This window comes from Ranitomeya variabilis, chromosome 4 (assembly GCF_051348905.1).
Source record: "Ranitomeya variabilis isolate aRanVar5 chromosome 4, aRanVar5.hap1, whole genome shotgun sequence".
In the NCBI taxonomy this organism is placed as follows: domain Eukaryota; kingdom Metazoa; phylum Chordata; class Amphibia; order Anura; family Dendrobatidae; genus Ranitomeya; species Ranitomeya variabilis.
The window spans coordinates 529,457,559-529,475,875 of NC_135235.1; the positions used below are offsets into that span (position 1 = coordinate 529,457,559).

The 18,317-nt window shown below is 44.1% G+C and overlaps 1 protein-coding gene across 3 annotated transcripts in view; it reads left to right on the top strand.

Moving 5' to 3' along the window:
* The window catches only part of STARD3 (StAR related lipid transfer domain containing 3), a 35,024-nt gene that overhangs the window by 14,161 nt on the left and 2,546 nt on the right, over positions 1–18,317 (top strand). For 2 of the 3 annotated variants that reach the window (XM_077252343.1, XM_077252345.1), the window contains exons 2-13: positions 5,260–5,523; positions 9,772–9,849; positions 12,285–12,362; positions 13,497–13,550; positions 14,122–14,239; positions 14,397–14,495; positions 14,631–14,785; positions 15,633–15,695; positions 15,777–15,872; positions 16,055–16,134; positions 16,206–16,310; positions 16,754–16,847. In XM_077252343.1, coding sequence (XP_077108458.1) covers positions 5,311–5,523; positions 9,772–9,849; positions 12,285–12,362; positions 13,497–13,550; positions 14,122–14,239; positions 14,397–14,495; positions 14,631–14,785; positions 15,633–15,695; positions 15,777–15,872; positions 16,055–16,134; positions 16,206–16,310; positions 16,754–16,847 — 1,233 coding nt within the window. In that variant the 5' untranslated portion in view covers positions 5,260–5,310. Of the gene's footprint in view, positions 1–3,279; positions 3,317–5,259; positions 5,524–9,771; positions 9,850–12,284; positions 12,363–13,496; positions 13,551–14,121; positions 14,240–14,396; positions 14,496–14,630; positions 14,786–15,632; positions 15,696–15,776; positions 15,873–16,054; positions 16,135–16,205; positions 16,311–16,753; positions 16,848–18,317 lie in introns of all 3 variants that reach the window. The other variant, XM_077252344.1, reaches the window with a different exon arrangement.

Here is an 18,317-nt window from a genome sequence, read left to right on the forward strand (position 1 = left end):
AATTTTTGGTACCAGGGATTTGGTGGCAAGATCCTTCTGGTGGCCTTCCCTGTCACGAGATGTGCGAGGCTTTGTGCAGTCTTGTGACGTTTGTGCTCGGGCCAAGTCTTGTTGTTCTCGGGCTAGTGGATTATTGTTGCCCTTGCCTATTCCTAAGAGGCCTTGGACGCACATCTCGATGGATTTTATTTCAGATCTGCCTGTTTCCCAGAAGATGTCTGTCATCTGGGTGGTGTGTGACCGTTTTTCTAAGATGGTCCATTTGGTTCCCCTGCCCAAATTGCCTTCTTCTTCCGAGTTGGTTCCCCTGTTTTTTCAAAATGTTGTTCGTTTGCATGGTATTCCTGAGAATATCGTTTCTGACAGAGGAACCCAATTTGTGTCTAGATTTTGGCGGGCATTCTGTGCTAGGATGGGCATAGATTTGTCTTTTTCGTCTGCTTTTCACCCTCAGACTAATGGTCAGACCGAGCGGACTAATCAGACCCTGGAGACATATCTGAGGTGTTTTGTGTCTGCTGACCAGGATGATTGGGTTGCTTTTTTGCCATTGGCGGAGTTCGCCCTCAATAATCGGGCCAGCTCTGCCACTTTGGTGTCCCCGTTTTTCTGTAATTCGGGGTTCCATCCTCGATTTTCCTCCGGTCAGGTGGAATCCTCGGATTGTCCTGGAGTGGATGCTGTGGTGGAGAGATTGCATCATATCTGGGGGCAGGTGATGGACAATTTGAAGTTGTCCCAGGAGCAGACTCAGCTTTTTGCCAACCGTCACCGTCGTGTTGGTCCTCGGCTTTGTGTTGGAGATTTGGTGTGGTTGTCTTCTCGTTTTGTCCCTATGAGGGTCTCTTCTCCTAAGTTTAAGCCTCGGTTCATCGGTCCGTATAAAATATTGGAGATTCTTAACCCTGTTTCCTTCCGTTTAGACCTCCCTGCATCCTTTTCTATTCATAACGTTTTTCATCGGTCGTTATTGCGCAGGTATGAGGCACCGGTTGTGCCTTCCGTTGAGCCTCCTGCTCCGGTGTTGGTTGAGGGTGAGTTGGAGTACGTTGTGGAGAAAATCCTAGACTCCCGTGTTTCCAGACGGAGACTCCAGTATCTGGTCAAGTGGAAGGGATACGGCCAGGAGGATAATTCTTGGGTCACTGCATCTGATGTTCATGCCTCCGATCTGGTGCGTGCCTTTCATAGGGCCCATCCTGATCGCCCTGGTGGTTCTGGTGAGGGTTCGGTGCCCCCTCCTTGAGGGGGGGGTACTGTTGTGAATTTGGATTCTGGGCTCCCCCGGTGGCTACTGGTGGAATTGAACTTGTGTCATCATCTTCCCTGTTCACCTGTTCTCATCAGATCTGGGTGTCGCTATATAACCTGGCTTCTCTGTTAGTTGCTTGCCGGTCAACAATGTTATCAGAAGCCTCTCTGTGCTTGTTCCTGCTCCCAGACATCAACTAGATAAGTTGGACTTTTGTCCATGTTTGTTTTTGTTTTTTGGTTCCAGTTCACAGCTGCAGTTTCGTTACTGTGTCTGGAAAGCTCTTGTTGATCAGGAATTGCCACTCTGGTATTATGAGTTAATGCCAGAGTTCTAAAGTAATTTCTGGATGGTGTTTTGTTAGGGTTTTCTGCTGACCATGAAAGTGTTCTTTCTGTCTTCTGCTATCTAGAAAGCGGACCTCAAATTTGCTAAAACTATTTTCCTGCTGCGTTTGTTATTTCTTCTAAAATCACCGCCAATATATGTGGGGGGCCTCTGTCTCCTTTTTGGGTATTTCTCTAGAGGTGAGCCAGGTCTTATATTTCCCTCTGCTAGCATTATTTAGTTCTCCGGCCGGCGCTGGGCATATAGGGATAAAAAGTAGGACATGCTACCTGGCTACTTCTAGTTGTGCGGTAGGTTTAGTTCATGGTCAGTACAGTTCCCATCTTCCAAGAGCTTGTTCATATGTAGGCTTATGCAATGTTCTCTGGCCATGGAGATCATGACAGTAGGCTAGTCTGAACAAATGCATTTTTAGGGCATCCTTAAAACTGTGGGGATTGGGGATTTATTGTATTAACCTGGGTAGTGCATTCCAAAGAATTGTCGCAGCATTTGAAAAGTCTTGGAGACGGGAATGAGAGGTTCTGATTATTGAAGATGCTAACCTCAGGTCATTAGCAGAACGGAGAATATGGGTAGGGTGGTAGGCTGAGACCAGGTAGGAGATGTAGGGTGGTGCTGAGCCATGGAGCGCTTTGTGGATAATGGTAATCAGTTTGTACTTGATTCTGTAGTGGATGGGTAACCAATGTAATGACTGGCACAAGGTAGAGGCATCGGAATAACGGTACCCTATCCAGGTGGATAAGAGAAGCTATCAAGTTGGCCTAATCAGGCACAATAAGACCAGCCCTTTACCTCATGAATGCCTACTCTACAAGAGTAATGGCAACGTCTTGTGCAGAAAGAGCAGGCGTGTTAATTGAGCAGATCTGTATAGAACCTACGTGGTCATCACCTTCTACCTTTTATTGCCACTATAGACTAGATCTTTCTGCCTCTTCTGATCTCACGTTTGCGAAAAGGGTTCTACGGGCTGTGGTCACTCCCTAATATGAGTATGGTAATTCTCTTGTTGGTGCCGTCATGGGTGACAGAAAAATTAGCTGTAATGTGTTTTTTCAGAACCCATGACAGCACTTTTATATTCCCTCTCGTTACTAAGTTCATCACCTGCCAGTTGGTGGGTTAGTGCACCACTTGTGGTTGTGGTTAGAAATAGTTTGTATATATGTATATAGATAAGTGTACACTAAGGCCCTTTTCACACATCAGTTTAATCCGTTGGTTCGACTGATCCGTCACAGATTGTGAAAAACTGATGCGACAGATTAGTTTTTTCGACTGATCCGACTAGCAGATCTGGCTAAATAAATCAGAGCATGCTGATGGATCCGGCGCCCATAGGCTTCCATTTGAGCAGGCGACGGATCCTTTGCTGTCCGTTATTTCGACGTACACAAAAAAACGTTACTTTGTCCATAGTCTCGGCCGACAGACAAACAATTTTCGATGGATCCAGCGAACGACGGATAAAACGTGAGGCCATCCGTCGCTAATACAAGTCTATGAGAAAAAAAACGGATCCGGCTGCATTAGTCGCTGGATTCGTTTTTTCCAAAATTCAGCGGATTGCAACTGATGGCAAAAAACTGATGTGTGAAAGGGGCCTAACTCAGAGGTCTTCTCGTGCTCTGTAATCCGATGATGCTGAGATATGTGCCCTTTTTATCTTGAAGGTTTCCTGTCCTTGGGTTCCGAAAAAACACATTACCGGTAAGTAATATGTGTTTTCACTTGACACCATCCACTACTACTTGTTTCCTAAAAACATCGATGGAGTCAAAATTGTCACTACACCTGTAGATAAATACCCAGAGGGCACTTAGGGGTTCTGTATATGGAGCCCCTGAAGTATCCTAGAAAAATCTGCGCTCTAGGAGGCAAATAGTGCTCTGTCCTTCCTGAGTCTCTCCGTGTGGCTAAGCAGTACTGTACAGCCACATATGGGGTATTTCTACATTCAGCAGAAATTGTGTGACACATTCTGGTGCCATTTTTACCCATATCCCGGTGTAAAAATGTAAAATCTGGGGCTGAAACTAAATTTGTGTGGTAAAATTGTATAAAAATTTTTTTTCTTCACTGCCCAGTGGTATATAATTCTGTGACATACCTTTGGTGTTAGTATGATCACTGCATCCCTAGATGAATTCATTGAGAGGTGTAGTTTGTAAAATGGCATCACTTATGGGGAGGGGTGTTTCTGCAGTTCTGGCACATCAGGGGCTCTACCAGTGTGACATGGCACCCGTAAACCATTCCAGCAAAATTTGAACTCCAATATGGCGCTTCTTTTCTTCTGAGCTTTGCACTGTGCCTCAAAAGTAGTTTTCAACAACATATTGGGTAGCAATGTACTCAAGAAATTGCACAACACATTTAGGGGTTTATTTTCTTCTGCTAACCTTGTGAAAATGAAAAGATTTGGGTCTCAAACAACATTTTTGTGAGGAAAATGTGATTTTATTTTTTTTTTCCTCCACCCCCGCACAGTTCAACATTATAAACTTCTGTGAAGCACCTTGAGAGGTCTAGTTTACAAAATGGGGTCACTTGTGGGGGTGTTTCCACTGTTTAGGCACATTAGGGGTTTTCCAAACTCGACATGGTGTCCGCTAATGATTCCAGCAAATTTTTCATTTAAAAAGTCAAAAGGCTCTTTCCCTTATGAGCCCTGTCGTGCGCTCAATCAGTATTTTTCCCACATATGAGGTATCAGTGTGCTCCTGAGGAATTGCACAGCAATTTTGAGGGTCTATTTTCTCCTGTTACCCTTGCGAAAATAAAAAAAATTGTGTCTAAAGTAAAATTTTTGTGCCCAATTAAATGTTCATTTTTTTCCTTCCTCATTGCTTCAATTCTTGTGAAGCACCTGAAGGGTCAATAAACTCCTTGTCTGTGGTTTTGAGCACCTTGAGGGGTGTGGGTTTTAGAATCGTGTCACTTTTGGGTATTTTCTGTCATATAGGCCCCTCATAGTCACTTCAAATATTGTGTAAATGAGAAATCGCTAGTCAACTTTTAACCCTTAAACTTTGTAACAAAAACAATTTTCAAAAATTGTGCCCTATGTAAAGTAGATATTTGACAAATGTTACTGTGTGACATAACTCTGTTTTAAGTGTATAAAAATGAAAAGTTTAAAAATTGGTAAATCTTTAAATTTTCAACAAATTTCCGATATTTCCACAAATAGATGCAAGTCATATTGAACAAATTTTTACCACTATTATGAAGTACAATATGTCCAGAGAAAACAGTCTCAGACACTGGTCAGAATCGTAAAAATTGGGCTGGTCATTAAGGTGAAGACTGGCTCGGGGGATGAAGGGGTTAAAGCACCACTCGAGTGGTAAAATATGCTCCAAAAACATTAAAAACGGACATATTTTACGCAGTGTTTTTGTTGCAGACTCAACATGTGAACACAGCCTGATAGGGATCTGTAGTGCAGTAAGTTCTGGTCATTACCTCCATTTTACAGCTACAAATGGTGGCTAAACTGCTGCCGTGGTCCAGCCATCTGAATAGGGACCTGAGATGTCTGTCAGCAAGATTGTTGACTGTTTCCATTGAAGACGAGCAGTATTTCCAGAAGATGGCAGCTATTTATTTTTTTAATCCCTTCGATTTAATCTTTTCTGTGCCCCTGACAGATGGACCGGTGACCACCACTTCTGATACTGAAGGTCTCTCTCATTGCCGAGATGAGTAAATTCCCAGAAGATTTCCGATCTGACTTGGAGAGGAGTCTACCAGCGATCGCCTCCATCAACTCTTCCTTGAGTCAGAGTTTATCACCGCAGTTCTACCTCCCCCCGGAGCAGCGCCGGGCGATCTCGGATGTGCGCCGGACGTTCTGCCTTTTTGTCACGTTTGATCTGCTCTTCATATCTCTCTTGTGGATCATTGAGCTGAATGTGAGTACAATATACTTCAGATATACTACAGGCTTTTGTAGTTCGCTACTGATGTGACCACTTGATTTGTAATTGAAAGAAGGAATCATTATAATATAACTTGTGATCTGTTGGGGTTTTTTTTACATGGGACTGCAGGAAAACTTTCTACGTCATTTTAAAGGAGTTTTCCACTGCTTTATTACTTTAAATGGGCTCAGGGTGGTGCTTACATAAAATTAAATAAGAGTGCTCGCTTATCACACCTGGGACAATCCTCTGTACTTCTGTCAGTGTCCCTGACGTCCTCCTGGCATACTCTTCCAGGGAGAACATTGAGTGACTCAATCACAATCTGATAGGGCCTTAAAGAAACCATCACCTAACTCGTTTTGCCAGGACGGACAGAGTATAATCGCTGCAGCTAATCAGTGGCTGCTGGTAGGTAGCAGCGGTCGCTTACACCTCTCCTGAAGAGTAAGGAAAGAGGTCAGCAGGGGTCACTGTCAGCAGTTTGGAGGAGCTGTGAGGGTCTTCTGGGCAAGTAGAGAGAAGAGTCTGGGAGTACAAACTTATGACAACCTTTGACACACTCAGTGCAGGAATGAATGTGTCACATGGATTTATGTCTTTCTATATCCACTACAGAATTTGCTCCTCAGACCTTGTGGGGGGCATCACAACAGCGAACCAGACCCCATTCAGAGGGCAATAAAACGTTCACACTCCTTATCTATGAGCTGTTCCATTATTTATGGCCACAACTGTTTATCCCTCTCCCATAATGATAGTTCTGCTTCACGTCACCTGTCTTATCTACTGCATTATTTCTGTGCCCTGTTGTGTATAAATATGTTACTCTTCAGAATTCGTGTTATTCTATGCCTGATGAGACCTGAGTAGTCTCGAAAGCTTGCAATTTGTTACCATCTTTTCAGTTAGCCATTAAAAGGTATCAACCACTGAGGACTCTCAAATCTTAATACTTTATGTTTCTAATGAACGCCAACATTCATCTTGTCTAAGGGTTCATGTTATTTTAATAGAGAGATAATGGGCTGCCAGAACCTACTGCTTTCACTTATCTATTAAGGGAACAGAAAGGAGTCAAGAGGTTAATATGAAGTCAGTCTAACCATTGTGTACCCTGACTGCACATGCCAGAGGAGGTATAGCTGCTGTATCCTCTCACACAGGTGATTCTGCTGCCATCATCCAGTTTATGTAATGTATAGAACCAGCTAATGGGATTAGGGCTCGCTCACACTGCCGTATACATCGGACAAGTGTTATCCAATTTTTTTCTTTTTAAATTGTAAGTGGTCCGAGTGCTATCCAATCTTACTCAATGAGGCAGTGCTGATTACCAATTTTTTTCACTTTACAGAATCTGTTGGTGAGAAAAATTGCAGCATGCTGCAATTTCACTTTGAAATGGGATCATGCCCACCCATCCGAATCTATGGCTGCTTGGAAAACATCGTCCTTCACTCGGATGACATCTGAGTGCAGTCAGATTTCCGCGCACTCACACAATGGAAAAGATAGAAGCATTTTGTTCTCCATCTTCTCACAGTTTACTGTGATTATCTTATCTGACAGATTCAAATCACACTATACTGACGGATCAGATTGATCAGAGTATCATAATCGACCTGATTCTCTTGTGTGACCCTGCCCTTAGAAAAAAAACAAGGTTGCTTTCTTCTGGAAACAGCACCACACTGGTTATAAGGTTGTTTCTGGTACTGCAGCACACCTCTGTCTGTATATGATGCAGAGCTGCAATACCAGACGCAACCTGGGAAGAAAGAAGGCAGACATATTTTTCCAGTCCTCTCCATTATCTCCCAATATACGAGCAGTGTTCTAGCATCAATAAATAACCTTGTCGAGTAATTCTGCCCTTAGGAGCTTGCAGTCCACAAAGGCCGTCCAGGATATTGTTTTACATGTGACTTTGACAAATGAGCTTCTCGTTTCTGCTTCTAGCTTTCCTTTGATAAGGTCATTTATCAGTGTGAAATGTGGAAATTGGGATTTTGTGTGCAGCAGGCATAGTGCCCATCCATCTATCACTCGCTAATAGGGCTGGTAACACAGTTAGTATTGACTCTGCCTCCTGCTGGGATTTATGGTAACCGCAGATTCACATTTCCGCTAAGAAAATATCTTTGTTCTATTTTCTCCTTGACTTACAAAGCGATTGTATTTAGAACGTAAATGGGTACAGAATGCCCCATTATTATCTCACACATACAGAAAACCCCTTTCGTCAAAACCAAGTATTTCTTGAAACTCGTTACGTAGTAATCGGTAGGACCCCTGTTACACAAAGTATTAACAGTGCATGAGAACCAAACTATAGACTACAATAGATATCATATCCAAAAGCCAAGTGGGTAGGAGTGGTCCGGAGGCTTGTGTACCTATGTGCCAGGCAGGCAGTATAAATGAGCGCTTACATCGCCTGCCCTTCCTCACCCTGGAGGGTCACATAAAGGAACTCTGCCCTCCTTTTCATGCAGTAGTAAAGATAATTTATTTGTGAGCAATCCAAAAATAAAGTTACATGTGACTTTTCGGTCCACAATCCGGACCTTCATAACATAGGACAGATCGCAAAGTCAGTAGTGCTGAAGGCAGTGATATCTGTCGCCGTAAGTCAGGTCTAGGAAGACCTCTGGTGGTCCCAAACTTCTTCCACTTAAGGGCTTGTTTCCACTTGCGAGAAACACGTCCGTGTCTCGCATGTGGAAACCAAGCTCTGGCACCGGCATTTTGGAGCAGAGCGTGCGGCTGCATGTATTCCTATGCGGCCGCACGCTCTGCTCTGGAGTGCCAGAGCTTGGTTTCCACATGCGAGACACGGACGTGTTTCTCGCAAGTGGAAACAAGCCCTAAGGATTATGGTGGCCACTGTGCTCTTAGGAACCTTGAGTACTGCAGAAATTCTGTAGTAACCTTGGCCAGATCTGTGCCTTGCCAAAATTTCTGTCTCTGAGCTTCTTGGCCAGTTCCTTTGACCTCATGATTCTCATTTGGTCTGACATGCACTGTGAGCTGTGAGGTCTTATATAGACAGGTGTGTGCCTTTCCAAATCAAGTCCTATCAGTTTAATTAAACACAGCTGGACTCCAATGAAGGAGTAGAACCATCTCAAGGAGGATCACAAGAAAATGGACAGCATGTTACTTAAATATGAGTGTCTGAGCAAAGGGCCTGAATACTTATGACCATGTGATATTTCAGTTTTTCTTTTTTATTAAAGTTGCAAAAATTTCTACATTTCTGTTTTTTTTGTCAGTCTTGATGGGGTGCAGAGTGTACATTAATGAGAAAAAAATGAACTTTTTAGAATTTACCAAATGGCTGCAATGAAACAACGAGTGAAAAATGTAAAGGGGTCTGAATACTTTCCGTACCCACTGTATAACGGGGCCATAATGGCCATACCTTTTACTTTTAACGGGTTAAATTGTGATGACAGGTTCTCTTTAACAGATCTTTGATAACTTGATAAAAGATGACTGTTTAAAGGCCTGAATTGCCTTGGATGTCACATGATAGAAAGGGGAACTGCATACAAGATCCTTTTCTATCAGCTAGATAGAGGGTTTCTGCAAAGTATGAGGCGATAGAACATATTTTTATTCCAGAATTAGTGATCCCTACTAGTGATGATCTTCGGTGTGTTTGAATATGATGTTTGAGTCCCCGTGGTTGCGTGTCTCGTGGCTGTACGACAACCGTAACACATGCAGGGATTGGCTAACAAAACAGGCAATCCCTGCATGTGTTGCAGCTGTTGAGCAGCCACGAGGACTCATACATAGTATTCGAGAATGCCGAAAATACTCTATTAGCACATGAGCGTACTCAGATAACACCTTGTCCGAGCATGCTCGCTCATCACTAGTCCCTACCTCTTACCAATGATCTCCATTGTTGGGGAAAATTCACAAGAAATACATCTGATAGGTCCCAACTTCTGCTGAGAATACCAGCAGTCAACTGTGATCGGTGGAGAAATTCGATAACTGGTGTTTTAATTTCCCTTCATTTCTCCCACAGGAGAAATAAAGAATTACACAGTTCACTTTGAAATCAATAGTCTTATTGGCTTCTGCAGATATGTCTGGTCCTCCAGGCTAGAAGTGTTGTCACTTTTCTCCTCTCTGGCTAATGTATGAGGTCCCAACTAATCATTAACACAGATTTTCCCAATTCCATACAACTGACTTGTGTGTTTTCTCTTTGTCTTTTAGACTAATAATGGGATTGAGAAGAACTTGGAAAAAGAGATTTTGGATTACCAGTTTAGTACCTCGTTTTTTGACATTTTTGTAAGTGATTGTTCTCTCCTCTGTACTGGACACCATGTTCTTACCTTAGGAGATCCACGTAGATATAGCTGTGTGTGGTATGCACATGACTGTCCCTATAAATCTATACTGATACCCATAGGTCCCTTTTAAATGATTAATTTAAATAAAAGCCCCCATACACAATAGACTATGACCAAACCTGCCGATATCAACTGGTTCGGCACTCTGTGTATGTTGGTCCCGGAGGACCGCTTGATTCCTCCCGGAGGACCGCTTGATTCCTCCCGGAGGACCGCTTGATTCCTCCCGGAGGACCGCTTGATTCCTCCCGGAGGACCGCTTGATTCCTCCCGGAGGACCGCTTGATTCCTCCCGGAGGACCGCTTGATTCCTCCCGGAGGACCGCTTGATTCCTCCCGGAGGACCGCTTGATTCCCCCCGGAGGACCGCTTGATTCCCCCCGGAGGACCGCTTGATTCCCCCCGGAGGACCGCTTGATTCCCCCCGGAGGACCGCTTGATTCCCCCCGGAGGACCGCTTGATTCCCCCCGGAGGACCGCTTGATTCCCCCCGGAGAACCGCTTGATTCCCCCCGGAGGACCGCTTGATTCCTCCCGGAGGACCGCTTGATTCCTCCCGGAGGACCGCTTGATTCCTCCCGGAGGACCGCTTGATTCCTCCCGGAGGACCGCTTGATTCCTCCCGGAGGACCGCTTGATTCCTCCCGGAGGACCAATTGGGCGTGTCCAATATCAGATTGCCAATCGCTTTGTTCTCCAGGAGATCAGCCATTGCCAGTCCTGTCTAGCTATGGCGCTCTCATAGAGTACACTGGAGGGCTCGGGCTGAGAGAGTTCTCCTGTGTGTGGGAGAGCCAGAACCATCATTCTCCTGATAGCCATCTCATGTGTATGGCGGGCTCGGTCCTGCCAAACCTTCTTGCCCTTTCTCTGATCTTAGTTCTTTATTTTAGTTCCAGTTGCACTCTGAGCTGAAGACCCAAATAATCACCAGCAGTATAGATACTAGAGACCCTGCAAGAAATCCATTGAAAACTTTTTTTTCTGTTGGACAGGATTTATCCATTCCGCTCAGAGCTGGCGGCAAGTGGTGGCTTTGTGCCGCTAGCTGATAAGTGTCAGCAGTAATAATGTTCTGTCTTCTTCCGTGGTGTTAATTAAATTATTGTGAAAATACGTTTAAGTGGAGAACTTCCCTAAAGGGGCTCTCAGGGCAGAGCTTAAGGAAGTGGTACATAAGACATGCATTATTTTTACTATTTATGCAATAGCTGGGTCTTGTATTATACCCTTAGAATCAGGTTTAAAGGGATTGTCCGAATTCCGTAAAAATTGGGTAGGCTAATGCTTTATATTACCAAAGTAAGAGCTACTTACCTGTGTAGGCCCCTGCCACTCCAGCACCGCCTCCTGATTGGTCGATGTTTACAGGACTGCACCACTGTTGAGACCACTAATTGGTGGCTTCAGTGACGTATTGTAGACAAAATGATCTCAGAGCCATTTTCTGGTGAGATTATTCATCTGTTTAATAGGAGACAGTGGTACAGATTGCAGAATAGGTTTTATCAAGAGCAAGGTTGGGCAATCACTTTTCCCAAGCAGAAACATGAGACGCTGACTGTTGCGGGGGTCCGAACCAACCTTTCAAATTAAAGAAAACCTGTTGCCCCCAAAATCGCGGGTGAGGTAAGCCCACCGGCATCAGGGGCTTATCTACAGCATTCTGTAATGCTGTAGATAAGCCCCCGATGTATCCTAAAAGATGAGAAAAAGAGGTTATATTATACTCACCCAGGGGCGGTCCCACTGCTGGTCCGGGTCCGGCGCCTCCAATCTTCATCAGATGACGTCCTCTTCTGGTCTTCATGCTGCGGCTCCGGTGCAGGCGTACTGATTTGTCCTGTTGAGGGCAGAGCAAAGTACTGCAGTGCGCAGGCATGGGCCTCTCTGACCTTTCCCGGTGCCAGCACACTGCAGTACTTTGCTCTGCCCTCAACAGGACAAATCAGTACGCCTGCACCGGAGCCGCAGCATGAAGACCAGAAGAGGACGTCATCTGATGAAGATTGGAGGCGCCGGACCCGGACCAGCAGTGGGAATGTCCCTGGGTGAGTATAATCTAACGTCTTTTCCTCATCTTTTAGGATACATCGGGGGCTTATCTACAGGATAAAGGATACATCCGGAGGATGCAGATACCAGTGAAAGTGAGACACCATGTGGTGCAGGATGCAAATCCATGAAGCCCTTTGGCTGTCGTGGGCCGCACTTTGCCCAGGTCTGATATATAAGGATCTGCGGCTTGCTCTTGTTTATTTGTTGGAATGCCAACGCAGTATTCATATTGAATAGATGTATTGTCCTCTGTACATGTTATCTTTGTCCACTATATTGTGGCCCTAACATTGTCCATATGTTTCATATTCTCAGCTCCTGGCAGTCTTCCGCTTCTCTGTTCTGCTGCTAGGCTATGCCATCCTCCGACTTCGACATTGGTGGGCTATTGCTGTAAGTCACTAACTCAGCTGACATCTGAAGTGACAGGGTTGACAGTTGTGTAATTTAAAGAGTAACTAAACTTCCTTCATGTTTTGTTCTTACTTAGCAGGCACTAAAATTGCCTGCAGATTAGTGGGGGTCCGGATCCTGAGATAAGTGGAGTGCGGCTCGTCACATATACTCAGTTGTTCTCCTCACAGTCCGGTCTCTATGTTGATCGAGATCATCACATAGATATAATAAGCAGGGGAGAAAGCATTCAATATCACACAGTATCCTGCTTGGAGTTAAGCTATGTTCACACAGTGTTTTTACAGCTCCTTTTTTTTTTCTGCAGCACAGAAGCTGCGTTTTACAGTAATGGCTTTTTTTCTGACTGAATTTGAGGATTGCATCGTTTTTTAAATCTGCAGCATCTGAGCGGTTTTGCAGTGTTTTTTCACCCAAATAAAGCACTGAGTGCAAAAAAAAAAAAAAAACACCACAGAAAAAACATTTACAGTGGTATGTGTGGCATTCTTGGTGAAAAAAGCGATCTTTATTACTCATGTACTTACAGTATTGCAAATCACACATGCAATCTGATCCCAAAAAAGGCTGCGTGTGAACATAGCCTTTGAGTTCTGAGAGCTACCAGGAAGGAAACCATTCATTTGAATGCAAAGCATGTAATACTACATTGTTTCCTTGATGGGCACATTCATTATATACACGCACGCACACATTATAACCAAACCAACTATGACATTACAGATCCTTGATGTATCACTATACAACCAGCAATGTATTATGGATCCAGACCAGTTATCAGTAGTGATGAGTGAATAGCATTGTTGCTCAGGTGATCTCCGAGTATTTGTTAGTGCTCGGAGATTTAGTTTTCGTCTCCTCAGATGCAAGATTTACGGCTGCTGGACAGCCTGAATACATGTGTGAATTCCCTATCAAGCAGGCAGCCACAAATCATGCAGCTGAGGAAACTAAATGTCCGAGCACTAACAAATACTCGGAGATCACCCGAACAACAATGCTATTTGCTCATCACCAGTTAGCAAGCATTGTACCCTTGTGTCCACAGCTCACTGTAGTAAGCAAGATACAGATTTGTAGGTGATAAACTAACAATCTTGCTTCTTTTACCAGATCACAACCCTGGTGACCAGCGCCTTTCTGATTGTTAAAGTCATTATGTCACAGGTATGTAGTCCACATATCCAGACCTTATATGAGAGAACTAAAGTCTAATGTTAAAGTGGTTGTCTCGTCTTCTTAAATGGGTAAAATTGCAAAGTCCTTGTAAAAACAAACAACTTTTCAATTTACCTTTTATTAAATATCTCTCCATTCTCAAGAATGAGGGCATTTTTAATTCTATAATTTACTGCTCGTTGCCTAGGCTACCGGCCACCTCTGCATTCTGATTTTCTAGGGACACATAATAATGCCTACAAAAATCCACCTTTGCTATAGAGCTTGTAAGGTCTACTCTGAAGCTGGTGCCAGAATACAAGTTAGTTTTCTTATATTGCATTACTGTATGTCTTAGAAGTTAAATTACCAGACTACGTACAGATATTAATTCAACCCGGAATTTCTAGAGATTCCAGCTCTGAGTTGTTAATGCACCTCTGGACTCTGACCCACATGGTAATTCATTATCACTAGATAAGTGTTGGAAAATATTTACAAGTAACGCAACATTTTGTACCAATTCGTTAATTCTATATATATGAACTTCAAAACTTTTGTTTTTATTTCACATTCTCAGCTTTTATCCAAAGGGGCTTTTGGGTATCTTTTGCCTATTATTTCATTTGTATTGGCTTGGCTGGAAACATGGTTCCTGGACTTCAAGGTTTTGACTCAAGAAGCAGAGGAAGAGCGATGTGAGTGACTGCCACTATAAAGGGCTTAAAAAGGGACCACATAAATAGCCAAAAATGAAATGTGAACCGACCAATAGTGGGATTACGACAAATAGTTCTGCTTATAATGGTGTTCTATTTCTCCTCTCATGGTTATCATCTGTATTGCCTTATTCAGGGTACCTGGCTGCACAAGCTGCCGCTCTTCGGCCTTCACTTTTGTTCCCAGGCGCTCCCTCAGAAGGGCAGTTTTACTCCCCACCAGAGTCCTTTGCAGGTCAGGGTTTCCCTATTGTTTTGCACCTTGCATGTTGTGACATATGTCTTTATTTCCCGCCATTGGCATCCTTAATCTATTGTCCCTGAGGCTTGATCAGTGACCGATTTATATTCGCCTCCTCTATCACCATAGGGTCAGATAATGAGTTTGATGACGACGACGAAGCTGTGGGCCGGAAGGCTGTTACCCTTCAAGAACGAGAGTATGTAAGGAAGGGAAAAGAGGCTATGGAGATCTTAGAGCAGATATTGGCGCAGGAAGTCAGCTGGAATTTTGAAAAGAGGAATGTGAGTATCCCGCGGCCTCCTCTTAAAACCACAAGCTTGATTGTGGCCTTTCAGTTTGACTTTAAAGGGTAATTCCCACTCGTCAATCCCATAGTCAATAAATAAAGCCAAGGCTGTGTGCGCACACCTCTTCTTCATTCAGGATGGCTGCATAGCCCTGTTCATTGGTTTCTAAAGACCCAATCTTGGGGTCCTAGTAGTTTGACCCCCAGCGATCAGCAAGCTTTCCTCTCTACCATTTATAGGGAGTGTAGGGTCCGATGATTATCACAGGGAACCGGACAGCTGCAATCTGCTGCAAAGTGCAATAACCTAGCAGCAAGTGTTCAGTCCTCTGTGGGGGAAATATGGCTTTACATGTAATGCCGGATTCTACAGAGCTAGAGACGCTCTGGCTAAAGAGCTGCTTACATGGACCGGCACGATACAACCGCCAATCAGTAAATTTTACCAATCTGCGGTTATTTTAATGCAGGCAGATCAAAGTAAATAATACGCTCTCAGCGATCTATACTGGATCGCTCAGCGTGCATAGGTTGCCATACTTATCAGTCAGTCCTCTTTGCACAGGACGATGCGCCACTGAGAACGATGATCTTTTACAATGCACAAGATCATTTCACCCAATGAATGATTTTCTTGTTCATCTGGTGATCTGCAGCCTGCTTATTCTGCAGGAAACAAGCGTTCTTAACACCCATTCATGATAATCTTGCAATGTAAATGCCTCTTAAGCTGAGGTTTCATACTGTGGATCCTCGCTGCTAAGCAGAATTGTTTTATGCTGTGTCTGATAATTGGATTTGTAGATCAGCCCAACCACTTAACACATCTCTCTGCATTTTAGGATGTTGGAGACGTCGTGTACACATTAGACGTGCCTTTCCATGGAAGATCATTCATCCTAAAGGTAAGGTTCGAGGATCCATTCCAACTTTATTACATCTTAATGATGAATGTTAGTATGATCACGCTCTGGTTTGGTCCTCAGGCTCTGATTCAGTGCCCCGCAGAGGTCGTGTACCAGGAGGTCATCCTACAACCTGAAAAGATGGTCTTATGGAACCGAACAGTGGCTGTTTGTCAGGTCAGTTATTGCCTTTGTACTGCTGGAGGCTTTAATGAGGTCTTTAGGAGAAATATAATTAAATGGTCCCATCTTTCCCCACAGACTATTTTTTGGACTCTTGCTATATCCCATATTAACAAATGGCATAATCTTTCCAATTCGATTCTAGAAATGTATTGTCCATGTGTTCTGTTTGTCAGATCTTACAGCGTGTGGATGATAACACCCTTGTATCGTATGACGTCTCTGCGGGAGCTGCCGGTGGAGTAGTGTCACCCAGGTTAGTATCCATCTGTTTCTGTTTCCTAATTGTATGATGTATCCTCTTACAAATATCCTATTACATTGTAGAGATTTTGTGAATATACGAAGAATCGAGAGAAGAAAAGATCGCTACTTGTCAGCTGGCATTGCAGGGACGCACCATACTAGACCTCCATTGACAAAATATGTCCGGTGAGCCGTCTTACACGTTCATTATAAAGTGCACCTGTAAAGAGCAAAATGTATTTATGATGTTGGTGCCAAAACCACAACGCCCAGCATACTGGAGAGCCCATAGATGAAGCTAACTGTTCTAAACCAGCGCTATCTGATCCATAGCTTTGTAAATTTCAGATATTTTTTTCTTTCATATTTGCCCACTAGGGGGTGCTGCACATCCTGAAAGAATAGGAGAGGGGAACAAAAGGCTTGTCTGGGGGAATAATGGTCAGGTTTTGGAATATAAAGCAAGTAATTTCTCTATAATGTATGAAGTGGTTAGACATTATTCCTGCCCCCCACCTAGTAAGTTATGTCCTATCACAACAATATGCTATAACTTACCGATTGATGTGGGTCTGACTCCTAGAACTCCAACCTGTACACATTAACTTATAAGTATCAATTTCTTTCAGAGGAGAAAATGGACCAGGAGGTTTTGTAGTACTTAAAAGCTCTCGAAACCCCTCTGTCTGCACTTTTGTATGGATCCTTAACACTGATTTGAAGGTAAGCCTGTCCAGCTCCATTGATCTGAAATTCTGTTGGAGATACTATGTATGTAGTGAGTTGCAGAGATGCAAGACTAAAGAAAATGTCTTTCTCAAGGGATGTTCACATGTGTTTGTTTTCTTCGGGGGTTCAACGCCAAAATCCCTGTTTTAATTGTGAGATCTACATCCTATATATGTGAAATGAGGTTTCCGCAGCCTAGTTTATTTACATTGAAAAATATTTATGCGGGTAAAAAATGTGGGTCGAAAAATTTCCCGCCATGGAAATAAGTGATATGTCACTTATTTCAGTCATAAAGGAGGATGATTAGTCCCACATCCAGGGCAGAAATGCAAGGGAACAACCTCCTATTTCTGTCCCACAAAAGCTGAACTTAAGGCCCCGTCTCACTAAGCGATTTACCAACGATCACGACCAGCGATACGACCTGGCCGTGAGCGTTGGTAAGTCGCTGTGTGGTCGCTGGGGAGCTGTCACACAGACAGCTCTCTCCAGCGACCAACGATCAGGGGAACGACTTCGGCATCGTTGAAACTGTCTTCAACGATGCCGAAGTCCCCCTGCAGCACCCGGGTAACCAGGGTAAACATCGGGTTACTAAGCGCAGGGCCGCGCTTAGTAACCCGATGTTTACCCTGGTTACCAAAAAAAACAAACACTACATACTCGCCTTTCGGTGTCCAGGTCCCTTGCCGTCTGCTTCCTGCTCTGACTGAGATCCGGCCGTACAGTGAGAAGTGAGAGCAGCAGTGACGTCACCGCTGCGCTCTCGCTGTACGGCTGCTCAGTCAGAGCAGGAAGCAGACGGCAAGGGCCTGGACACCGAAAGGCGAGTATGTAGTGTTTGTTTTTTTTGGTAACCAGGGTAAACATCGGGTTACTAAGCGCGGCCCTGCGCTTAGTAACCCGATGTTTACCCTGGTTACCAGTGAAGACATCGCTGGATCGGTGTCACACACACCGATTCAGCGATGTCAGCGGGGCCTCAACGACCAAAAAAAGGTCCAGGCCATTCCGACACGACCAGCGATCTCGCAGCAGGGGCCTGATCGCTGGTACGTGTCACACATAGCGAGATCGCTATGGAGGTCGCTGTTGCGTCACAAAACTTGTGACTCAGCAGCGATCTCGCTAGCGATCTCGCTATGTGAGACGGGGCCTTTACATTGTAACTTCCGTATAGCTGGAGAACCTTCTTTTCGTACAATTACAAGCCATCATTACAGTATAGAAAATCCACTTGTCATTGTGTTTGAAACATGGGACTATCCTCCTCTGGGAAGTGTATGAAGTATGGATGATGTGTCATTAAAGAGTAATCCCAGGTTCGATAAGCTCAGCTGGTCCCGACACCACCAGTATTGTGAGAATTGCTGCTTAGGGATAAATGGAAACCTTAATGGGTATCTGTCAGTAGGATCAGCCCTCCTAAGCATTGTAGGTCGTAGGAAGCTGAAATTCACA